The 24618-nt window shown below is 57.2% G+C and overlaps 1 protein-coding gene across 1 annotated transcript in view; it reads right to left on the bottom strand.

The window, feature by feature from the left end:
- LOC115528074 (splicing factor SWAP) overlaps positions 1-24618 on the bottom strand; it is a 49537-nt gene that overhangs the window by 2657 nt on the left and 22262 nt on the right. The window contains exons 8-16 of the mRNA XM_030335849.1: positions 16862-17099; positions 15576-15707; positions 14495-14588; positions 13430-13601; positions 7042-7272; positions 5793-6012; positions 5690-5708; positions 4847-5031; positions 1767-1971 (exon numbers count right to left, since the gene is read on the bottom strand). Coding sequence (XP_030191709.1) covers positions 1767-1971; positions 4847-5031; positions 5690-5708; positions 5793-6012; positions 7042-7272; positions 13430-13601; positions 14495-14588; positions 15576-15707; positions 16862-17099 — 1496 coding nt within the window. The remainder of the gene's footprint in view (positions 1-1766; positions 1972-4846; positions 5032-5689; positions 5709-5792; positions 6013-7041; positions 7273-13429; positions 13602-14494; positions 14589-15575; positions 15708-16861; positions 17100-24618) is intronic.

Below are 24618 nucleotides of genomic sequence, written 5' to 3'. Positions count from 1 at the left end.
GGATACCGGAGGAGGCTCACTTTGAGCAGGAGACAGACCAGAACGTTCCATCTCCTTGGTCATCGTGCCAGGTTGAGGGAGAAGCACACGACCCAGGTCGAGCTGTCTGGAACGTCCACGTGAGTGTGGAGTGTGGAGCGGGGTCCCGGGCCGTGGGTGGCGCGGCGGGAGGACACAGCCGGTCGGCGGGGGGCTGTGCCTGGAGAGGAATCCTCGGGGCATCGCTGCCCTCACGACTCAGAGTGTGAGCCCCACTATGTCCTGCTGCTGCTGCTGAAGCCACGTGGGGGCAGCGGGGCAGGTTTCTGACATGGGCAACCACAGCAGCCACGCGATAAAACGACTAGCTGTTTAGTCCGCACTCCGCTGCAGCGGTAGGGACGCCGTCTCTGCACTGTCCCCTGCAGTTAGCCATCAGCCACGTGTGGCTACTGAACACTTGAAACGTGGCTGACACGGTCAAGGACCTGAATTTTGAATTTTATTTGATTCCTATTAGGTTACGTTTAAATGACCACGGATGGCGAGTGGCCACCGTGCACCGTACTGGACAGCGTGTGTCTTGGAAAGTAACGGCTTCGCGCGTGATTGCCGCTCCTGGGTTAACCAGAGTCTCCGCCGCCTGGCTCACATACCTCTTGACACCAGACCTCCCTGCTCTGCTTGCAGAAGGCACCCGGCCAGGCCGCCCTGCACACTGCAATCAATGAGCCAACGAGCAGCCGAGGGGTGCCCACAGGTGCGCGCGGGGCTGGGGGGCTGGGGTGCCCACGGGTGCGCGCAGGGTTGCGGGAGGGGTGCGCGCGGGGCTGCGGGAGGGGTGCACGTGGGGCTGCGGGGGGGGTGCCCATGGGTGTGTGCAGGGCTGCGGGGGGGGGTGCCCATGGGTGTGTGCAGGGCTGCAGGAGGGGTGTGTGCTCAGGGCTGCGGGGGGGTGCCCACGGGTGCGCGCAGGGCTGCGGGGGGGGGTGCCCATGGGTGTGTGCAGGGCTGCGGGGGGGGGTGCCCACGGGTGCGCGCAGGGTTGCGGGAGGGGTGCGCGCGGGGCTGTGAGGGGGTGCCCACGGGTGCGTGCAGGGCTGCAGGAGGGGTGTGTGCGGGGCTGCGGGAGGGGTGCCCACGGGTGCGCGCAGGGCTGCGGGGGGGGGGGTGCCCACGGGCGTGTGCAGGGCTGCGCGCGGGGCTGCGGGAGGGGTGCGTGTGGGGCTGCAGGAGGGGTGCCCACGGGTGCGCGCGGGGCAGCACCAAGCCAGCGGAGCCGTCTCGTGGGGGGTGGAACGTTAACACCCCAGCAAAAAGCACCAGAGGGCAAGCCGCCACGGGGGAGGCAGTGCACAGGCTGGTCTGAGTGGTGTCTGTGAGAAACGGAGAGAATTTCAAGAATGCCTGCCCTGCCCCGCCCTCCAGTAACCCCGGAAATGACGCGGCTCAGTCCCTGAACCACAGCGAAGTAAGCACCTGCCCGCTAAGCGGCTCAGTAGCGAGCCAGTCCCGTCCTGCCGCGGCACAACGAACTGCTCGAAACCAGACGAACTCGCATCTCCAGATAAAGCCTCACGTGTGAAACGACACTACAGTAACCATAAAACGGGACAATTCCACACACGCCTCGAGATGTCAGGCTCGGAATCGCGTCCTCTAAAACCGCACGTTGAAACCTCGGCTGCGCGTCACTCTCGCAGCGCGCCCTCTCTCCTGAAGCCATCCAGCTGCCCTGATCCGACCGGCGGTGCTCCCTCCCGGAGGACTCTCTGTGCGGTCCCCACCTCGGGCACTGCTGCCCGGACTGCCATCGTGTCCTGCCCTTGCGCTGTGGCCGCTGCGGGCTTCCCACGGAAATGCCGCTCTTGCTCGTCCGCATCCCAGTCTGGTCCCAGCACGCGGCTCCTGCAACCGCCCCCCCGTGCCGCGCGGTGCCAGTCAGGGCCTCGCTGCGCTGCACCCACCGCCACCACTTGAGCGCCGCTGGCCCTGGAGGATCCCCCCAATCTGTCAACTCTCATTACCAGGGTTCCTCAAGGCCCCACCCAAACCCCCTCTCCCTTCGGCAGGCCGTGCACCCCTCTGCCTCCTAGGGGCCCAGGCATCACCCACGGCTCTGGTGTTGGCTGCTCTGTGCCCCGCTAGACCGTCCTGGGGGACAAACGGGGTTGTGTGGGCATCTGGGTGAGACACAGGCTTCTAAGTCACCTTCCGGAGGGCCTCGGTGCCTTGGAAACAACAGAGGCTCAGCACGCGCGGTTGATTCCTGTTCCCACCTCCTCGCAGACTCCTGTTCAGCGTGTAAACCCAGCAGGATCATTGACTTGAACAAACTGCTGGTGTCTAGAAGGTGTCCTGAAATGTGCTGTCACTGTGCAGATGACTGCATAACCCAAGGGGGGTTCAAACTGAAGACCCCGGTTTCCCTTCATTTTGAATTAAGAGCACACGCACACCCCAAAAGTGAGACGTTCACGGGGATTTCTAAGCACCACTTGCGTGAATCTTTATGTCTCACAAAACTTATATAAAACTTGGCGTTCTGTTAGTATCCGCCCCCGTCAATAAACACACCTTAGGACATCATTTCAGGTTACCCCCAGATACATAACGTGCCCTCTCCTGACAGGCAGGTCGGTACGTGCAAGTGTGAGCTGGGCTGGGCTCCAAGGCGCCTGTGCAATGAGTGGCCGAGTGAGTGATTTGGTGAATGCATCGTGTCCAGCCACGTGCTCCTTAAACCAAAGTAGTTCCACGCGGTGCAGACTCCCGTGGACAAAGAGAAACGTCTGTGACATTGGTGACAGAGAAGAGACAGGCAGACAGCCAGGAGGCAACGAGGGGAGGCTCTGAAGGCGGCTCTCGGGGACGGGGGCCGAAGATGCCACCGGGCCTGTGAAGTCACTCAGCACCCCCGCAGCGAACACACACAAGCTAACCCTCACAGTTGCCGTCTTTCCGCCTGTCAGACGGATGAGGATCAAAGGCTGGTGATAAGCGGCGTTGGCGGGGGCACGAAAGCAGATATTTAAAAGCGTTTCCACAGTCCGGCATCCGCCCCATGGACACGCGCACCGAAGTGAGTGCGCAAGACAGGACCCAGGCTCAGAGCAGCACCGTGGTCACGGTCACGGTAGCGAGGCCCCGGGAACAGCGTGCACGCCCACCACTGACCGGGTCAGGTTAAGGGCTAACGTGGGAGAGGCCGGACAGTCATGCATCCGGTAAATCCTCAACGAGCACGACCCCGATGTGGACAGAAACAGCTCCCTGAGGATGGAAAAACCAGGATAACGTGTAGGGTCCGGTCCTGTTACTGCGACATTTAAACCTACACACAGAAATAGATCCGTTTCCCGTGAGAACCCACAAAGAATGAAATGGAGCGCACGCACACACATGATGCAGCATTATGCACCTGGAAAAAGGATGTTCCGTGAAGCGAAGAAGCCGGTCCCTGAGGAACAGACACTGTAGGACTCCCACTTTCACAGGGCCCCAGGACCAGCCAGGCTGATGGACACGGACAGCAGAGATGTGGGCGCCAGGGGCAGGGAGCCAGTGGTTGACGGGACAGTTTCGTGTGGGAAGATGAAAAAGTCCTGGAGATGGAGGGCAGTGACAGCTGCGCACGAGAGGAGTGTGCTTCATGCCAGGGCACAGGGGGCTTCAAAAGGGCTCAAACGAGGGGTGCCTGGGGGGGCTGAGTCAGTTGAGCGGCTGGCTTCCGCTCAGGTCACGATCTCACAGTTCGTGAGTTTGAGCCCCGTGTCGGGCTCTGTGCTGACAGCTCAGAGCCTGGAGCTGCTTTGGATTCTGTTTCTCCCTCTCTCTGCCCCTCCCCTGCTTGTGCATTCTCTCTCTCTCTCAAAAATAAACATTAAAACAATTTTTTTAAGAGGAACTATAATAATCAACTGTATGTTTATTTTATAAAGTAAAAACCTAAAATAAAAGTAAGAAATGGAAATTTCCATAGGAATCGTGAAACAGCACACAAGAAGGAAACCAAACTTCCTCTCCATTTTGTACCTGTCCCTCGCACCTGAACGTTTTGGACACGTGCGTGCCCTGCTTTAGTAACAGCGAAAGCAGACCCTGCTACACCCTGGGGCAGATGAGCCACAGCAAAATCCTGCCAGGTTCCGGCCCGGGGCCTTCTGGGCGGTGTCTTCATGCTGTCCCGCGCACGTCCACTCACACAGACCCGGGGTGCCACCTGCTCCCGCTGAGCTCAGGTCCCCAGCACGAGACAATCCTACTCCCGCTCAGCGGGGGTCGGACGTGCCGCCTCTGAGCCTGGGGTACGCGCAGAACACACACGCGGGCAGGGTAACCTGTCCCCAGAAGCTGCTTTCAGCTGAGATTACCGTCCAGTTGAATCCCGGTTATGACAACTGCCAAGGTGACTAAAGTATTTCTGTTTCAAAGCAGTTAGACGTTTATTACCATCTGCTACTACCGCTGCACTCCTGCTCAAATCATTGAGGACCCACAATCTGTCCCACTAGATGCGCAAGAAGATCCACCTGGTGACCAAACGGGAAGCATAAACACCCATCTCTACGTCGTGCAGACGTAAAACACGCTGGAAACCCGGCAGGTGGGCGAGGCGGCGTAGAAAGAGACACAGGAGAAAAGCCTAAGCGGAAGCCTGCCCCGTGCTCACAGGGAGAGAGTTCTGGGGGCCGTGACCAGGCAACACGGCAGGCTGGGAAAAACCGCGTTGACGACGAGGAATTCTGGCCGGGACGGAGTCTGCATTCCAACACGGCGTCGCTGGGAAACAGACGCGAGCGTGTAGCGGCACCGGCTGAGTCCACGCATGCAGGTGGCCGTTACCTCAGTCTCTTATTCGCCGCACCAACGACACTGGGACAACGGACAACGCAGGCAACTGGCAGTGCACCCAGGGCCCCCCTGCGCCCGCTCCCCTGCCACACGCACAACTTCTGTTACGTCCCGGGCCTCCCCGGGCCCGTCACCACAGGGCCGTGGCTCCCCGAAGCCCAGGACTGGGGGCACCTGGGCCCACACCCGGTGGCCCGCCTCGGGGGTGCAGGGAGAAGAGCGGAGGTGGCCGTGTCCCGGCATCCCCCTGGGCACCCCCACGCCTCTGCACACTCGAGGCCGGTCCGAGGACAGCCCGCAGGAGCCCACCCCTCCTGCCCTCCTCGCCGACCCCGGCTCTGAGGCCGCCCGCCAGGCCTGAGGGCTCCGGACCGATTCCTGAGGGGAGACAGCATGGGCTCGGCCTTCAGCAGGAGGAGGGAGACCTGAACTCCGTGAGCTGTTTTCCACGCAAAACACATAAACCAAGCGGCTGTAAGCGGCCCAGATCTACTTTGACTAACGGCCTTGGGCTCTCAGAAATGTCAACGGAACCGAAGGGAAAGAGTGCAGGACTGCTTCTACGTTCCAGGGAAAGGCCACTACAAAAGACACTTTGGGGACGCTGGTGTGTGGATGTGCCGAGCCCGCGGGAGCAGAGGGCGATGCTGGCAGAGGTGCTGGCCCTCCCCAGAAAAGGCGGGAGCGACCACAGCTTGTTTTCTTTTTTAATTCAAGTACTGACGCTGATGTGGACCCGAGACGTCACAGGTCTTGCTCTGGACGAGTCTGTCCCCAGGGGAATGTGTCCCCCCCCCCCCCCCCCCAGCGAAGCCCAGGGCCCAGAGTACCCTAACGGGGTCTTCCCCAAACTCACAGCGGAAGCATGCCGGCCCCTGCAGAAGAGCGGGGTCTGCTGACAGCCCCCTCTCAGGCTGGGGACCCGAGTGGCCAGAGACGCCCCACTCACCCACTCTCACCCGCGATGCTGATGTGGACTTTCACTTACCTCTACGTTGAAAGGATTTTCCTCAACTTTTCCGACTTCTGCTTCTGGTAGGGGATTTTTTAAGGTTTGTAAAAACAAAGCTGCTTTCCTTTTACGTTCCGCTTGAAGCTGCTTCTCCTTCGATTCCTTGGACGCCTGGGCCAGCTTCTCCCTGGCAGCGGCCGCCAGTCGGTCCTCCAGCTTTTGCTTTGCTTAAGAAACGAACGACAGAAAAAGTGATGTTTAGAACAAGTGCTATTCTAAAAACACCTCGCTATCTTAGTTTTCACAAGCAGCGAAAGGGTCACGGGATACAATGCGGTTATTCTAAGAGATTAACAGGACACAAATTTCAGGATAAGTAAACAAATCAGGCAGGCTGAATTGTGAGGCAGTTAGTTCATAATGCTTACTATTAGGATTTTAAATATTTCACCCTCAAAATCAAAGTCGGAAGGTGGATGGGATTCCACACCAGGGAGAGTCGGAGTCATGAAACCCTCAGAAAGCCTTAGGCTCTCGTGAACACGGGTCCCTAATGCTCATGCCCGACAAGGGGCGCTGCGTTCGAGCACGTCCCGACACACGGTTCTGTGCGCAGCGGTACGTGCACGAGGGGACCCGGTGCACTGGCCTGAGCCTGCTCAGGAGCCACCTGGAAATGTTGTGTCACCTGTCTGTGCACGTGCAGGAAAAGCAACGTCCGGGAACCAGTTAGGACAGACAGGAACTGCTAACTGCTGTAGCACAAAACAGAACTATTTAGGGGTAAGAGACTGTGAGAGGCCCTCCCACACACTGCTGGTGGTCGGGGGCCGGCGGTGGCCAGGCTGTGACCTGTGAAGACAAGTCCCAGTCTGGAAACCAGCTCCGGCCCACGTCCTCTCGAAGGGCCTGTCCGTGGGCAGAAGGCCTCACGAAAGGGTATCTCCTAGTTGGGTCCATCAGCCGAGCCGGGATCACGGGCTGAGCATTCGACCCAAGGCGGCCCTCAGAGCGCCAAGGCCCCCACCCCCCAGTAACGCGCTCTCTAGAACGAGCCGCCGGGGGCACTGCATCCGGAGCTTAGGAAGGGCAGTGCCCACCGCTCTACCAGAGAACTCTCCGCGTGCACCAAGCACCAGCTGCCCCCAGGTCCTGCCGTGCCCCGGCTGGGGGCTCCGTCCCAGCGCTGCGGGCTTAGGAGGCTAGTCCTGTGCCACTGCCTGCCTTTCAAGAAGGTGTAAAACGTGCTGACAAACCTTGCTTCGCCTCTAGCTCCTCCTGGGTTAGCTGGGGCCGCTTCTCCTCAACAACCGCACAGGGCGGGGCGACTGCCGGGGTCGTGTTTGCGGTGCCGCTACAACTTTCTTGGCCTTCTTTGCCTTCTTCATCATCATCACTGTCATCATCTAGCTTAACACGGTTTTTTTCCAGGGGAAGGAGGTCATTTTCTTTGGCCTTGATCGCAAAGCTTATTGGAGCAAATGAAGCTATTGGGAAAAGTGAACATGGTGACGCACGTTTAGGTACCCGGAGGCACAGAGCAGAGCCCCCACGGCCCCGCCGTCCACGCGAGTGCCAGCTGCGGGGCGGCCTCCCCAGTGCAGCCGCGTCTCACGCCCAGGGGCCTCTGGGGGCGGCGGCAACGCCTGCGTTGTCAAAGGGGGCCGTTCAAGTGCACGCTGGGTGCGGGGAGGCTGGCCCGCCACGCGCGTCTCGCGAGGAGCACGCCCAGAGCGGCATCCAGGGCCGCTGCACTGGTAAAGGGGCACTTCCTCTTGGGGTTTTCCTTCTTTTTTGGGCTCAGCACGTGGCTGAGTTGGTACAAGTCAGACGTATGATGCGGCTCCACTATAAAAAGGTATTTCTAAAAACTCCCAGCCGTACACGGTAGCCTTTTCTCACAAAGCAAGTGACGGGATCTGTTTCCTTCTTCGGTTTACCGGGCGCCTGCTCTGTGCTGGGCATCACCTCTGACCACTTGGCAGCTGTGACAAGACTTTCAACCCACTGTAACGAAAGCTTAGGTGGTTCAAAGTCCTCCCCTAGAATGTTTGGGGACTTCAGTGAGAGACCTACAAAGGCCCCAGAGGAAGGAGCCTTCCTCCCCGTCCCCCCACCCACTCAACACTGACCCGCGGAGCCCCCTCCTCCAGACACACAGCGACGCGGGTTCTTAACGCCTAATTGCTTGCGTTGTGTCTTCGCTCTCAAAAACCACGAACTATTACTCACGAAAGACATTCAAGTGAACGACAAGGAAGGGAAATTTTAAAGTGCAGCGCAAACAGCCAACTCCGAGGGGGAGCAGGATCTGGGTGGGTGTGCTCCATCACCCACGCTGTTTGTACACGTGCTTGGGATTTTCCACGAGAGAACAGGGCAGGCTCTAGAAGGGATGCGTCTGCGGTGACCGCAGGTGGGAGGGGTGGCCCAGCTGGCCCCCAAGGCTCCCGCCGTCTGCACTTCTGGCTCCAGAACCACGCAGGCCTTGAAGCACGTAACTACCCCAATAACCCTTTTGTCCACAAGCACCCCAAGAGAGAGCACCCCCAGATCCTAAACGCTTGGAAAGGCACAGCTGGCACGTCAGATGGAAGACAGCTTCAGACTGACTGCACACTGCGCCCCGATGCGCGACAACCCCTGAGAACAGAGCACACAGGGGTCACAAACACGGTCTGCTGGGGAGTCAGTATTAACCGTGGAGCTGTGCTTCTGCTGGAAACAGTCCCATCTTTGGGAGATACGTTAAATCATTTACGGATGAAAGGCCACGATGCCGGGGACCCCCTCCGAAAACGCTCTGGGGTGGGCTGCAGTGAACGGCAGGGGCAAGCCTGGTCTGTGGCTGGGCGGCGGGAGCGGGTGGGGTGCTCTCATACACCTTGAAATTCTCCGTGAGGAAACAAGGGCGACAGTGCTAACTATTGCCTACAGGAATACGATCTCTTTAATAAACAGGGTTGGCAAAACTTAAAAAGCAAAAAAAATTCACTTAAGTGTTAATCAAAATTGCTCAACTTGAGACTACAGTATTACATCTCAAAACAGCTTTATGGTTTATTTATTTTGAGAGAGAGAGAGAGAGAGAGAGAGAGAGAGAGAGAGAATAAGAGCGCGCGTGTGTGCGCGGGGGAGGAGCAGAGGGAATGCCAAGCAGGCTCCATGCTATCCGCTATCCGCGTGGTCCGACTCAGGGCTCGCCCCGACCTCAAGAACCACAAGGCCATGATCTGGGCAGAAGTCAAGAGTGGGACGTTAAACCGACTGAGCCACCAGGCGCCCCTCAAAATAACTTCACAATGATCATTCTCAAACCATCTGTCACCCCAGAATCGAAAGGTCAGCAATCGACAAATACGAGACTTTACAACGAAAGCTTCCGGAACGCTTTCTATGCTAACACGACGCCTACTGTGGACGTCTGGTATTTGTGCACGTGAGCTGCAAGGCCAAAGACTCTCGACCGGCTTAAGACAAACGGAGTAGCGGGGCAGCCTGCAGGCCCCACCTCACACCCACAAGCCCGGCAGAGACGCCCCTGGGCTCCCTACGTACAGATGAGGAAACCGAGGCGAAACAGGCCAAGGAGTGTCCCGTGCTAGCTCAGGCAGAGGGCGAGGGCTCTGAAACCGTTGCTCAGCGTAAGGGTTACTTGAGCATTGGATGACTCTGCTGCGGCCGCCCATGGCTCCCCTGCGGTGGGGACGAACCCCCCCGCCCTCCCGGCTCTGGCCCCAGGTTCCATCTGCGCGGCCCACCCACTGCTAGCCTCCCCTCCCCCGCCTCTGCCTCCTTCCACCTGCTTCGTTCTTTCTCCTCCAGCCTCAGCTGGTGGAAGCCTGCCGGGCCTCTCTCCTCCACACCTCTGCACGTCTGCATCGGGGCCACGGCCCGCTCACCCGGGCTGCAGGCTGCGGGGCTGTCGTGGGCACCGAGGTGGCCGGGAGCCGGGCCGGTGCAGCAAGTCCTCAGCCAGCGCGCGTGGAGGAGCCCCCCGTCCCCAGACTTCCGGGGGCACGGGAACAAGCTTTGCTGCTGGCGTCAGCCTTCACAAGTCATTACGTTCTCTGTGGAAAACTTTGAAACCACAGGTGGACAGGACGGAAGATCCACCACAGCGCAGATGTGGGAGAAAGTCACCCGCACGGTTCCCGGGCACACACACGAAACCGGGGCCACACTGGACCGTGTTCCAGCCTGCTTTTGCTCCCCTGGCAGCATCTTCCCACATCTCTGTGTCCACAAAGATCATTTTTAAAATCAGGACTATTATTTCTTGGTCTGGAGGTTCCAATTTATTACACGGTCTCCCACGACCACTGCCAAGGTTTTATTTCGGAAAGCCGGCGAGCCCCGTGATGAACTCCTGGCCTGGTTACCCGGCGGAGCCACGGCTCCGAGGGGGAGGGCATCCGCGCGGAGAGGGGCCCCTGCGCCAGGCGGCCTCTTCCCCATGCTTCACCGAGCCGATGCGGGTCCCCGTCACCCTGCAGCCCCTCCCTCGCTGAGCATTACACTTTCCAACTTCACCAACCCGAGAGGCAAAAAACAGCATTTGCCAGTGAAGATACACTTTAAAAATGTATTTACTGACCATCTATCTTTCTTCTTTTGTGAGCGATCTTTTCATATCTTCTGTCTCTGGTTTTCTCGCTGCAGTGAGTGTCTTCTTATCAATGGATGAGCGCTTTCTACGGTACGGATTTGAACCCTCTATCTTCTGTTAGCGATCGACGTTTTGACATTTGTCTAACTTTATTCAGGTCCTGCCCCCATCAGACCTACTATTCTTTCCTTATGATTTACGGCTTCAACTCTTAGAAAGTCTTTTCCAACGCTTAGATTACTGAACTTATTTTTACATTTTAATGCTTTATCTGGAATCCTATTTTTTCCCCCCAAGACAGAGTCAGTTATTACGGTAAAGAAGCTCTCCCAGCCACGCGTGAGGACACTCTGATGCTTCTTCAGCACCTACGGACGGAGACAAAGGACAGCTCTCGCCTGCTCGCACGGCTGACTGCGTTGGCTGGGTGGCGAGGCATTAGTGTCCCTGTTGCTCAGGGAGGGGCCAACAGGCCGCTAGCAAGCTGCTCGGACCCCTTAGTTAGTCCTGCACGTGGCAGTGGCTTTAGTCCCGCAGGTTTCACGCCCTCTTGTGGGAAACAAGCTTGGCCTCGACTCCGTCCGGCCAGCTGCCTGTTTGCAACGTGGTCCCCACTGAACGGTGAACGCTTCCTAAATTCTCTGAGACCCACACATGTGTCACGCTGCCGCCTCTTGAGACAATTTTAGCAATTTACACTTTCTCAGAGAATTTTTTCAGTTATTTCCAGATTTGTTCAAATGCAGTTACACGCGGTATCCACGCACTGCAAATGCCTGTGACTGTTTCCTCACGCACTGTGTGTTGTGCGTTTCCTCCGCTTTTCTCTGCAGGAAGCCTGCAGTCGCGTTTTACTGGTCTTTACCAGTTTCTCACTGGTTCCCACTTTCTTTTTTTTTTTTTTTTTTGGTTCCCACTTTCATTGTTATGGATTCCCTTCTCCTGCTTTCCTTAGATGCACTTTACGGTTTCTTTCTAGGTTGTCGAGTTGAAGGCTCGTTATGGTTTTTGTTTCTCAACATAAGCACGCCAGGTTATGTAGGTTTTTATTTGAGGTTTTCACTGTGTGTGATAATTTTCTGACAAGAAATATTCTCACTGGGGCACTCGGCCGGCTCAGTCGGTGGAGCGTGTGGCTCTTGATCTTGGGTTGGAGTTCGAGCCCTGCACTGGCTGTAAAGATGACTTAAAAAGAAAATCTTCAAAAAAAAAAAAAAAAAATCAAGAAGAAGAAACATTCTCATTGTCCTCACTTTGTCTCATTACTTTGTAAAAGTCTGTGCCCAAAGGCATCCAGAATACTGCTCATTCAGAATTTCAGACACACCTTAATCATCTGGCTTTTACGGTGCAGACGTGGGTCTGATGCACCAACAGGCCTGTTCTCTGCCCAGGGGACAACTGCCTGTTCTTCTCTGTGGATGCTTTGCTGCCACCTCCGTCCTCTTGCCTGGGACAGGAGAACAATTTTCAACCTGTCTTCTCATCGGGCCTGACTTTCAGGCTTTCACTGTCTTACCACGTGGAAGCTGGTCCTCAGCGGGCTACGCGGAGGTCACACCGCCAGCCGCACTGGGCCCTGGTGCTCAGTCACTCTGGCTCCTGGCGCCCGCGTGCTGAGGTTCAAGCCAGGGCCGTCAAAGCCGTGGTGCCCGTCCGGAGCCGACGGCCTGGGGCAGCGGGTGGGAGGGAAGCGGGACATTGCCGCCCCAGGTGCCACACGACCGTGGGGGTGTGGAGGTGGCCCTGGCTCAAGGGCAGGCCGCCTGTTGTCCCCTCTCTGCCTGACAGTGCGCTCCCCCGGGGCTCACTGCCACCGAGTCCTGAAGTGTCCCTCTCTTCCCTGGGTGGGAAATTCTGGGCGGGCTGCCTTGTCCCGCAACGTGGACAGTAAGAGCCTCCCCCACTTCCGTAGCAACAACAGATTTTATTCTCTACTCATTACGTTCCTCTGTTACTTCAACGAGCGTCTGAAGGCGGCCGGGAAGGGTGAGGGACTGAACACGAGTGCTCAGGTAAGTCCTGGAACGAGAGGCTCAAGGACCCTTGTGTGCATGTCCGGTCTGGCGACTTTCCCCGCCGTCACCCGTCGGGGCCGGTCCGGTTAGTCTGGATCTAACCATCCTGTGCCACGAGGCCCCTCAATGCAAAGCACAGGCCTTCCCCCGGGCCCTGCCGCCCTCCCCAACCCTGCACCTGCCTGGCCTCCGCCTCTGCCCCACGAGCCCACTCTCTCTCCCACTCCCCTTCCTGCAGCTCTGTGACTGACCAGCGGTCCCACCAACACCCCCAGGCGGTCCTGTGCCCAGTGTCCTCACAAAGTTACCCAACTGGATGCAGTTGCTCCTCTGATCTGGCCCCTGGGAGCCCACGAGCTGGCCATGGACACCTTCCAGGCTGTTCCCCGGGACCCACCCGCCACTCCAAGCCCCGCCTGCACAGCCTCTACCGGGAACGGCAGCCTGGTCTTGGGACCACCGTTACACCATCAACACCGGCGTGCACCCCTCCTCCCCACAGGCTTCCTCGTCTCCACACGGCGGGACTCAATGCATCTTCACACACTCGACCGCTCACTTCTTTGCTAACGTGCCTGTGTCAGCTTTTCCCCGCTTTTTATTCTGCTGGCTTCCTTCCATGCGCATCTGTCCTGCTAGATGAAGAACTCCAAGAACACAAAAGGCAACCAAATGCAGCGAGTGCAGTCCTGCCCGGTAGAGGCCTCGGGACATGCCACTGAACAAATAAAGACGACTGATTTCACTAGTACAACAGTGTGCTCCTACGTGTGCTGTCAGAAGTCCAAGGAGATATGAAACGTCGTTTGAAACACGCTAAACGTTCTCACTGAACTGCCACAACAGGGACACCTCACGTGAGCTCAGGTCCACACGGGCCCGAATCAGGAGAGCACCGTGGCGCACGGAAGCTTTGTTACGACCACCTGACAGCGGTGACTCCCCTGCCCTGCGGCCAGAGGCACCTTTCTCCGAACTTGAAGGAACCCCGCAAGGCCAAGACGGGCAGCAGCGTACCTTTCACCAGCTTCCCGTCTGCGACCGTCTTACTGGACGACGCCTCCTTCTTCCCCCCGGGGCCTCCTCTTCCTCCTGCGTCGGCCGAGTCTTCGCACACACCGTCCTCCCCAGCATCACTTGGCTTTTCAGGGGCAGATTCTGCCGGGGCCTCTTCTGGTGCTGACACAGCCTAGACAATAAACGTGACCATAAGCTGCTCGGTAAGGAACCGCCCAGGATGGGTCACGGACAGACCGACAGACTCCGCTGGACCACATGTTACTGCTCACGCAGCACTAAGGAACGCACTCTTGGAAACTCAGACCTGCCATTGTCTGATACAGCAGAACGGAAAGGGGAGTACGCGTGAGGCTTTCCCGCTGGAAGCACAGAACGCGTCTTAGAGCTCTAACACCGCCGGGGCGCCGATGCTCACGGCCTTTTCTCTGGACGCGGATGCCCGAGAACCCTTTCGGGGCCGTGCCCACCGCCTGCAGGTGAGCCACATGCTTCAGTCTGAGCGATCACAGGCGCGAAGTCCGAAGAAACCCACGGACAGCGAGCAAGGCCTACGCCATCTACCGAAGCAGGTCTGAACGAAACATCAGGGCGCCATGTAACGAGGGGGGTGGAACAGGACAGCACTCGAAGGGCAGGAGGGGCAGCGTCCAGTGGGCCTGAGGGTCACACGTGGGGACGCGGCCCGGGGGCAGGCCGCCCGAGGACGAAGTCTGCGGCCCGGAGTGCACACACGTCTACGTTTTATGCACGGAAGGAGACGTTGTACGAATATGGTATGTGGCCTCCACCAAAAGCAGTTACAAGTAACAGCCACCGGGACATCAAACGCTTGGAGAGCGCGGGTGCTGCGTTCAGGCCACGCGGCTCATCAGTGAACTATGACTACGGACCCCAAACACCGGTTTCACCTCTGAGAGGCGGGGAAGCGTAGAGACGGCATGTGCTGCGCACGACCGTCCGCGCCAGGGGCTCAGCGAGCCCGTTCCTGCATCCCGCCGCCCGTAGGCACAAAATCCCTGCCGCGCCCAGAACCCGGAGCCTCCCTGCCCTGCAGACACACACCTGTGCACTGTCGCCCCCTTCCTTCTGGAGGAAGAACTGCTTCTTGAACTCGTAATAGGCGTTATACTGGTGCCAGGGCTGCAGGAACTCGAACCTAGGAGCGGAGAGGGTGGTGAGTCACTCGTGCGGGCACGCGCCCCACTGGCGCCAGGGTTCCTCCTGCCTGCTCGCCGCCGGCAGACGCCGTCCCCGACGCCCTCCGGCGACCCACTCAAGCCAGGTACCGCCTCGGCCGCGTGCAGAAGCAACGGCCGTACCCTCCCCACCTCGCGGCAAGGGGACGAGGCGTAGGGAGGGCGCAGGGCTCGCCCACGCTCGTGCCGTAACGTTGTAACCGCCACCCCGCGCTGAATGGTTCACACCCGAGGCGTGGAACGGGACTTGATTACACGGCAGGTTCTTTTGTTTTCTGCTTCTTCGGCTTTTGTTTACAAACAAACACCTTTTTTTTAACTTGTTTTTTTTTTTTTTTTTTTTTCCTGGCACACGTTTTTTCAGTTTTTATTTTCATTTCACCTAATTCACACGCAGAGTTATAGCAGTTTCCCGAGCACAGTGTAGTGACAACACCTCTGTGCGCTGCCCGGTGCTCAATCCTTAATTCCCATCACCCACCTCACCCTCCCTCCCCGCCGAGTGGCAGATTCTTCGTTTTAGAGAGAGAAAGAGCGAGGGTGTGATTGGGAGACAGGCACAGAAAGGGGGAGAGAGAGAATCCCAAGCAGCCTCCGTGCCAAGCGCAGAGCCCGATGTAGGGCTCGAACCCATGAACCATGAGATCATGATCAAGAGTCGGGCGCTCAACCGACTGAGCCCCCGGGTGCCTTGAATGGCAGAGTTTTGAAAAGCACGGGGGCTGGCTCCGTTTCGGGTGCTTCGACATTCCTCCTAAAGAACAAAACAAGACAAACGAGTCCCCCCCACCCAACTGCAGGTAATTCAGCAAGGTGGGTGTAAGACGTATTTACGTAAACACGTAAGGATTAACCGCAGTGAAGAGAGAACGCGGCTAGACTGACGACAAGCTAAGTGACGTGCCGAGCACCCGTGTCCGGCCACCACACGCCACTCCTCCCCTCACCTTTGGTCATTCTTAGCACGAACGCTGGTCTCGAACTTAAGGCCGTTCCGAGCCACGTACTCCGCCAGCTTGTCGATCACAGGCTGAATGTCGGGGGGCGGGGGGATGATGGCCGCCACGGGAGCAAGTGCACTGCGGAGAAGAGTCTCGTCACACGGTGCGGGGGCCTCCTGAGACCGCCGGCAGGTGCACCGGCGCAGAGCGCTGCCGAGGGCTCTCAGCGTCCTGGGCCGCACCCGCACGCAGTGACACACACACAGGGCGGCTCTGAGCGTGACCTCAAACACAAAAACTAACCAAAGTCCTCTGGTTTAAAACAGGGACCAAAATATCGTTGCCAGTGGGTAAAAATGGCGGTTTTATGGAAATTAAGACTTTAAATCATGCAAACAAGTTCACCCCTAACATTTCCCTCCAATTAGGAGCTAATTCTTTTTTTTAAAAATTTTATTGGGGGGCAGAGAGAGAGGGACAGAGAATCCCAGCAGGCTCCACACTCAGCACAGAGCCCGATGCGGGTCTCCATCCCATGACCCTGGCATCACGACTTGAGCCGAAATGGAGAGTCGGATGCTTAAGTGACTGAGCCACCCAGGCACCCCACGAGCTAATTCTTAGAGGCAGCCGAGAGTAAATCACGTGTTGACTTTTTTTCAAGCTAAAAGGAGAACGTGGGCAGTGCAGCCCCACATCCTCATTTCACGCCCCCTTTCCTAGCACAGTCAGAAGGCAGGTCATTTTGCAGAAACATCCAAGTTTCTGTCGACTTCCAGCACAGGCACCCGGTGCCCCCAACAAAGCACCTGCTCTCTCTGCAGACACCTGGACGCTGCCCCGCTGCCCACTGCCACTTTAGGTCAGCGGTTCGATGGGTCTGACAGCCAGAACCCCATCTGCCTACGGCTTGTGGGAGTCACTTGCGTTAACTCCACAAAAGCCTGTTTCTTGCTGACAACTGCAGCTTCGCGTTGCACTGGTCTTCCTTCCCTAGTACCACCCAGCTGAGATGTCAGCACATCAGAAAGACCGGACACAGGGGCCGGGGCAGCGTGGGGTGCCGAGGACGGGGGGTTACGAGGGTTGAGGGGCGCTAAGGATACGAAGGTTGGCGTGACGCGGGGCGCTGACTGGGAATCAATTTTCTCAGTGTTTACGACATGACAATTTCTGTTATGCCATCAACTCTGTAACCGGGGATCTGGACCCTGAGATCTTCCACAAACCCCGATGAAAAACCCCAAACCACGAACGCGGAAGTGCCAGGCGAGGGGCAGAAGTGGGCGTACCTTGTGGTGATGGTGGAGGTCACCCCGCTGCTCGACTCTGCTGTGGTTGGGGGGGGCGGAGGCGTGGTCCCGGGGGGCGGCGGGGCGGCGGCCGTCACTCCGGCGGAGCTGGGCACGGCCACGCCGGCGGGCAGGGCGCCGTAGTAGGTGGCCACGTCGACCCCCGGCGGGGGAGGAGCCAGGCAGTAGGTGCCATCCGGCAGCATGTAGTAGCTGTAATACATGGCGGCCACTGTCGCTGTGAAAACACAGGTGCAAGGTCACTCCTGTTCGTCCGCTCCCACGCCGTTTTCTGTGCTCTCTGATGTAAGAGAGGCTGCCCCCGGGACACGTGATTTGGAAGGACCCGGCAACGTGCAGACACACACCTGGGGACTACAGGGAAGGGGCGGTGACCGAGCACACGAGACGTCCCCTCTCCAGCAGCTGGCGACCCCTGCTCGCGGGACCCCCGGCAGACCTCCCCCAGAAGGCCGGCCTCGGTGGCCCACTCCTTTCCCGGTTATTCCCAGGGCACCACGCATCCCTCGTCCTGAGGGGCGTCTGTAAAGCTGTTTGCCCTTGGTCGCCAGACAGCCCCGCCCACCCCGCCACGGTGGGCTGCAGTGAATTTACCACAGCCCGAGGGACAACAGCTTCCTAGCAAGTTGGGGATGTAAGCAAACACCGGTTTCAATAGTGAAAAGTCCTGTAAGTTTATTCATCTTTTTTTTTTTTTTTTGAAAAACATTCAAATCTATCGAAATCACAGAAAATTCAACGATCCTTGGGGCACCTGGGTGGCTCAGTCGGTTAAGCGACCGATTCTTGATTTCGGTTCAAGTCGTGATCTCACGGTTCACGAGTTTGGCTCTGCACTGACAGCGTGGAGTCTGCTTAGGATTCTCTCTCCTTCTCTCTCTGTTCCTCCCCCGCATGTTCTCTCTCTCTCAAGATAACTAAGTAAACTTAAAAAACAAAGATTCAATGATCCAATTAAGAATCACTTCTAATCCTGTTGGGATAAGCGAATGGTTCTCACTACACAGAGATTTAATTTCCTTTTCCTTGGAGGATGGTGATAAGATCTTTCCAACTACAGACTTTTACTTTGATTTTCAACTGATTCGCTTTAAACCAAGCACATTTATCAAGCGTCCGGCACTGCGCGCCCCTCCACTCAGGGGCCAGCAGCCCGAGGCGTCCCTGCAGCGGCCGGCCTCCTGTCCCTGGCTGGAGTCACGTGCAGCCCCGCGTGCTGTGGGCTCAGCCGCCTCGGATGACCCTCGCGCTTCGTGAACACGCATGCGCGGCTCCCAGCGCGTCCCTCCCTCTCAATGTCACACCACCCGCCGTTCCACATGCATGAGGACACTCCGAATTTTCCAAGAGGCGCGGCCCCATATCCTGACCGCGTGATCTCCGCACGGAACACGGGGTCATGCCTCTGAAGGAGGCGGGCGATCCGAGACTGCTCGCTGCGGGCAGGGGCCGAGGCGGGCGGCGGTGGGAAAAGCGCTTACAGGACAGACAGATGCAGCAGTTCTGATGGAAGCTTTTCCTAACCAGCCTGCACCTCCGTCAGATACAACATCGTCCCTGCAGGAACGGAGCCACTGCCCCCCCCCCCCCCCCCCCCCGCTTCAGCCAGCCTTCGGGGACCTTCTTCTCAGCCTCCACAGCCACCCGCGGAGGGGATGATGTGGCTCCAGCGAGGACAGAGCATAACCCCGACCTCCCTCAGAGAACGCCCACGTGCAGCCCGATGTCTCTGGGGAGGGGAAGGGACTCCTGTTCCTCCCTGTGTGGGGCGTCACATCTCAGCGGAAGGAACACACTCCGCTCCTGCCCCGGACAGTCAGCCTCCTGCCTGAAAACGAGCCGAAGTGGGTTTTAGTTTTAATTAGAATTTCTAAAAATTTTAACGTTTATTTATTTTTTGGAGAGAAAGAGAGGGGCAGAGACAGGGGGACACGGGATCTGAAGTGGGGCTCGAACTTGCCAACTGCGAGATCATGACCTGAACTTCAGATGCTCCACCGACTGAGCCCCCCAGGCGCCCGCAGGTTTTCAACCGCAGCCACAAGCAGTGAGCCACGTGAACGGTAAGAACCGAACAGCGGACGAGCTTCAGCTAACGGTGCACGTCCCGCGAGGTCGATGTAACACGTCCTTTACGTAACAGAGAAAATCAACGGTTCTTGGAACTGAGCACCGTCCCTCAAAGTGTGAACACGCAGACTAACTGTGCATGTGAGTTCCCTGAACCTCCGTCACGTTACGCTGAAACAACGTGTCGAAAACAGTGTTCCTGGCAAGACGGCGATTCACTCGGGCGTGCGTCCCCAGAGCACGTGAAGACACCGGTGAAGGCAGAGCGGGGAGTACACGTGCACGGCTGAGCCTCCGGGTCCGAAAACAGAACGGCACGCCCGAACCTGGATGCCGGGGCCCCCAGCACGGGGTCGCACTGAGGAGGAGAGGTGCCGGGCCGGCGTCCCCAGCAGACCCGCGGGGGCGGCCCTTGTCCGCACCCCGACACACGTGCGGCGAGGCTCCCCTGCGGTCCCACCGCACACAGTGAACACTCTCACAACCTCCATTTATCTACAAATGTGCTGACAGCGACGAGACGCTGCTGTCTGGTGGCTGACTGGGGCGCGGCGAGCGCCACGCTGGGTTTAAGAGCTCCCCTTTCAGCTGGACCCTCGCTCCGAGGGCTGTCGGGGGTGAAGGGCTTCCAGGGGCGGGGTCCTTTCCGCCCTCTGCCCTCAACAGTGGTGCTGGGGTGTGATGGTAGCGGCGGACCGCCGTCTGATCCCCACGCCCCGCCCGTCACGGCACCTCTGGACCCCACTACCGAGCAGCGCCTCCCTCCCTCACCTCGGACGCTGGCACATCCACGCAGCGTCTCCCGCGTGACACCCTCCCCCCCGCCCCGCACCCTGCTCCAGCCCCCACGGTCCGACCCCCAGCACCTCCCCCGCCCCAGGCCCCTGCTCCCAGGGGCAATTCTCTGCAACAGCAGTGTCGGGGCACGGCTGGCTTCCAGGAGCTCGCACACTCCCAGCACACGGTGTACCCCCCGGCACACAGCAGGCCCCACGAGCCTTCCAAGGCAGCCTGGCGCTCAGATATGCAGGCACAATGACTTACCCTATTACACAGGTTCTGAGACGTGCGCTCAAAGCCAAAGACCCTTTGAAATGATCATCAGAGCGCGTGTGTGTTTTGTACACAGCCTCCCCCTGCCCCCTGCCCTCAGAGATTCTCACTGCTGGACTGGACCCCAGACAGGACAGAGGTCTGGTGCCCCAAGACCACGTTCCCTGAAGCCACCGTCACATCCCAGACTCCTGAAGGGACCCCACCACACTCTCGTGTTACACCTTATCAGGCTTGCTGTTCTCCAGATTCTACACTGAATTTCCAAGAAGCGAGTGGGTTTTGCAGAAAGTTAAATGCGATGGCATTATTAGCACGAGAACCACAAATGCCTGCTCCAAATGAACCCAAGCAAGAAGTTTCAAGGAGCACCTACATTTGCTGAGGGCCGGCATAGCCGTATGAGGAAAATCGAGCTGCTAGGAAGCATAAGGTGCATTGTGGCGCGCTTCCTTCCTGGAATCGCATGTGCTCAGGAACGGACAGAGCTATGTGATGCACGGTCACACAGACACGTCTACCTACCTTCCAAAGCCCTTCTGTTCAACCGGCCTGCAAAAACCAGGGCCACCTTTCTGATCTTTTATGTGACCTTAATCTCATATAGATTTAGCTCCCAGCGTTGGAAGGGCTCTCGAACAGAGGGCCGGTGAGCAATCCCTTCCGCGTGAGAGCCAGTTCAGGGGAGACAAACCCCATGTGAACGCGTTAAGAATGAAAATGGCTTCCCTGAGTGCCACAGAGAAAAGAGTTTATTCTTAAAAAGAAAACAACAACAACAATCTATTTTACTCACACAAGACACAAGACGTCAGGATGCCAGAGCGTGTGTGAACGGCAGTCGTGAGCAGGGCCCCCCCTCCGCCTGCACCTCAGCGTCTCACCTGTCCAGGCCCAGGTCAGCAGCCGTGCCCCCCGGCTGCCTCCACTGGGCCTGCGGATGGCCCTGGCTGTGCACCCCTGGGACCTTCCTCGTGAGTTCAAGGGCTTTAGGACCCACTTGTGTTTGAGGATTCCAGAATTCCCATCTCCAGCTCTGAGTGGAACTTGCACATTAATTGCACACCCCACCGGGCCACCTCGTGAGTGGTTCACACCAGGGAGTACAGACTGGGATCCGTGCCTGCCCCCCCCCACCCCGCACCCCCAGGGAACGGCAGTGCCTCCTGGTGGGGCGGCACACTGCACGACTCCTCCCAGCGCCTGCTCAAAAGTTCCGGGAGCCCTGCCTGGACCAGACACGGCTGCCCCCACCCCACCCCCTGCCAAGTCCCCTGTGCCACATGCCACGACCCCCCTCCCCTCTCCGTCCCCCAGCTGGACTTCCTCCCCGACCACGCCTCTGGCACGGTGACCTCTTGGTCTCCATGATCCCCCACGACCCGAGGAACCTCGCTCACCGCTATTCCTGGCATGGCACGACCACAGTGCCGATCTGCTCGGCGACTGTCCAAGTTACGCATGGGAGGATGAGGACTGGGAGGGTGTGAGGGCACCCTGCAACAGCCAGGGCTACTAGGCGACGGGCCCAAACCTGAGACCTGAGCGACAGGACTCAACCCACTGTTCTGCGCCTGTCTGGACTACCTCCCACCCACGGGAGCAGTATGAGGGCATGTTCAGACATTTGAGAACTAAAAGAATGTGCGTCCCTGTGTACCCGACGAGAGCACAAGCTCCAACAAGACACAGGAGTAAACCAACCGATCAAGCAGGGGAAACCCCAGGCACTAACACAGGAAAGCAACAAAAAGTCAGGGAACAGAGGGCTGCAGGCCGAGAACGCGGCCACTCCAGACCGGAGCAGGGGCGGAAGGCTCCAGAAACACGACTGTCAACGCCGCCCAAACGCAGGCCACCAGCACGACCCCCGGCAGACCAGAGAGCACGTCGTGCAGGCACCTGCAGTCTGTAGGGCCATCGGATAAAAAGAAGTCCGTAACATGAGAACATTTATATTCCAGCAAAGTCTCTGATTCTGGGATAGAGCAGGGGCTGGCAAACGCTTACAGCCAGACAGTAAATATATTACCTTTTGTGGACCAAGAGGCAAAATTAGATACTCAGAGTATACAGATGAGTATTTACATGATACTGAGTATACAGATACTCGGAGAAAGAGAAAAAACAAATTCCCACACAGTTTTTAATTGATGAAATTCAAATTTTAATAGAAATAACTGAGTGGCTTTTTAGGGGGTAGTACAGGTCTACAAATGGGAAAAATGACATTCTTTCCGTGAAGGAGGACCCTTCACTTGGCTGGGGTTCTACGTCAGTGTTCCCAGCAGCAGGCTGTGAAGATGTGTGGCAAAGCTTGTTCTCAGCTCACGGACACACACACACACACACACACACACACACACACACACACTGGCCGGGTTCATGGTCACACACACAGGCAGCAGCCGGGTCTGCATGCAGCCTGCAGTGCACCTAGACCCGGACAGGGTCGCACGCCTGGCAGTTTCCAGCTAAAACACCTCCCTTCCCTCCACAAACTGGAATTTAGGTTTTTCAAAAGTCAAACTTTTCTGGAGAGCTGTTTAGAAATGCTCTTACAACCTCGGCGGCTGACAACCTCGAAAGTATTTTCAAACACATGCAAAAGTTACAGGAGTAAAACCTGCCCTTACTCCCGTTATCTGGGTACGCCGTGTTCCCTGCCATTCTGTGACCACACATTCAGGGATTTCTGAGGCACGCGTGGACTCTGCGGACAGGATGGTACGCACGTGCCCAAACACTCGCGGGGTCTGATCTCCAACTTAGGTCCACAGCGACCCAGTAAAGGCCCCACCCTGTAACACTATGCACAGAACATACAATACTGTAGACAATTTCCCAAATCACAAGGCAGGTTCCTCGATCTCTATTCAAGCTAGACTTTGGGGGAAGCCACCAGGCAGCAGATGCGTGCAATGCCCTGGGGACCTGCGCATCACACACAGCGCCACCTGAGCCGCCCCTCCCCTGCCCTCTCATGTGCTTACCCGGCTGACAGAGCAGTGTCAGGATAAACAACTTTCATGATGATTTCGCTATCAAGTTCTACACGGCTACCTCTTCTGCTGAAAACAAACCCTAATAAAGGTTCTTTCAGTATCTAAAGAGTCAGATCCCGAACTCAGAATTAATCTCACAGCCTGTCTACTTGATTAGAGAACTTTCTTCTGCCCACAATTAAAAAAGTTATGCTCGGGGTGCCTGGGTGGCTCTGTCGGTTAAGCGTCCGACTTCAGCTCAGGTCATGATCCCGCAGTCCGTGAGTTCAAGCCCCGCATCCGGCTCTGTGCTGACAGCTCAGAGCCTGGAGCCTGTTTCGGATTCTGTGTCTCCCTCTTTCTCTGCCCCTCCCCCGTTCATGCTCTGACTCTCTCTGTCTCAAAAATAAATAAATGTTAAAAAAAGTAAAAAAAAAAAAAAAAAAGTTATGCTCTTTTCACTGAAAACCTTTACCCCAGGAGAGGTCGAGTTACAGGAGTTCAAACACTTGGCATCACAACCCAATTCAGTAATTGCTATTATCGCTGCTGTCTGCATTTTCAAGGCCGGGGACAGAAGCAGAGTGCAAGAAACGGAAGGACGACCCGGCCATCTCAAGTTTCTCTCACCTGCTCGACAGCCTGCTGACCCCACGCCGAGACTTCCAGCTTCGCCTCCCAGACTTGGGCCGCCTCCCTGAGTCCTGAAGGGCCCTCTGACCATTGACCTGTGGGCTCTCCATCACTCAAGTCTGGATGGCAGGAAAACCAGTCAAGCCAACCAACAACCCCAACATTGCCGAGTCCACAGTCGTGTTGTTAGAGCGATCGTTTTCTGAGCAGAGCTGACACACAACGTTACATTAATTTCAGGGGTACAACATGGTGATCAACATAACTCGACAGCGTTTAAGTACAACGTCATGCCCTCCCATCTCTCCAAATACTTGGAAGCATCTGGATCACTGCATTGTGTCTGAATTATTTTCAAACTTACTACTGCATAACGCATCCCAGCCATCTTCTGTTTACCCCCTGATGGCCTCCAGACAACCCAATGTTAAAAATTCCAACAGGAGACTTATCTCTTGGTCATCAAAGTAGATTAGGAAAACCCGAACGGCTTGTGCAGTGACAAAGAATGTGACGTGTTAAAGCTGGAGAAGCACCTGAACCGATCGATTTTACACACAGGAACACGTGACTCAGGAACGTCAGCCCAGTGTTTAAAAGCCAATGCTCTCTTTCTGGCAGATGAAACCTCGAAAGGCCTGTCTCCAACCATTGCTTAAAGTCGGCATCAATGACCCCCACGTAAAAAGTTTTGAGTTCTTGGGGCGCCTGGGTGGCGCAGTCGGTTAAGCGTCCGACTTCAGCCAGGTCACGATCTCGAGGTCCGTGAGTTCGAGCCCCGCGTCGGGCTCTGGGCTGATGGCTCAGAGCCTGGAGCCTGTTTCCGATTCTGTGTTTCCCTCTCTCTCTGCCCCTCCCCCGTTCATGCTCTGTCTCTCTCTGTCCCAAAAATAAATAAACGTTGAAAAAAAAAAAAAAAAAAAAAAAAAAAAAAAAAGTTTTGAGTTCTTAATCCCGTACCGGGTTCCGGAGGCCTGTGACATAAAAACAGATTCC

The sequence above is a fragment of the Lynx canadensis genome, chromosome D3 (genome assembly GCF_007474595.2).
Source record: "Lynx canadensis isolate LIC74 chromosome D3, mLynCan4.pri.v2, whole genome shotgun sequence".
Classification (NCBI taxonomy): Eukaryota; Metazoa; Chordata; class Mammalia; order Carnivora; family Felidae; genus Lynx; species Lynx canadensis.
Note: the sequence above shows the minus strand (reverse complement) of the source record. Positions and strands in the feature narration are given on the sequence as shown.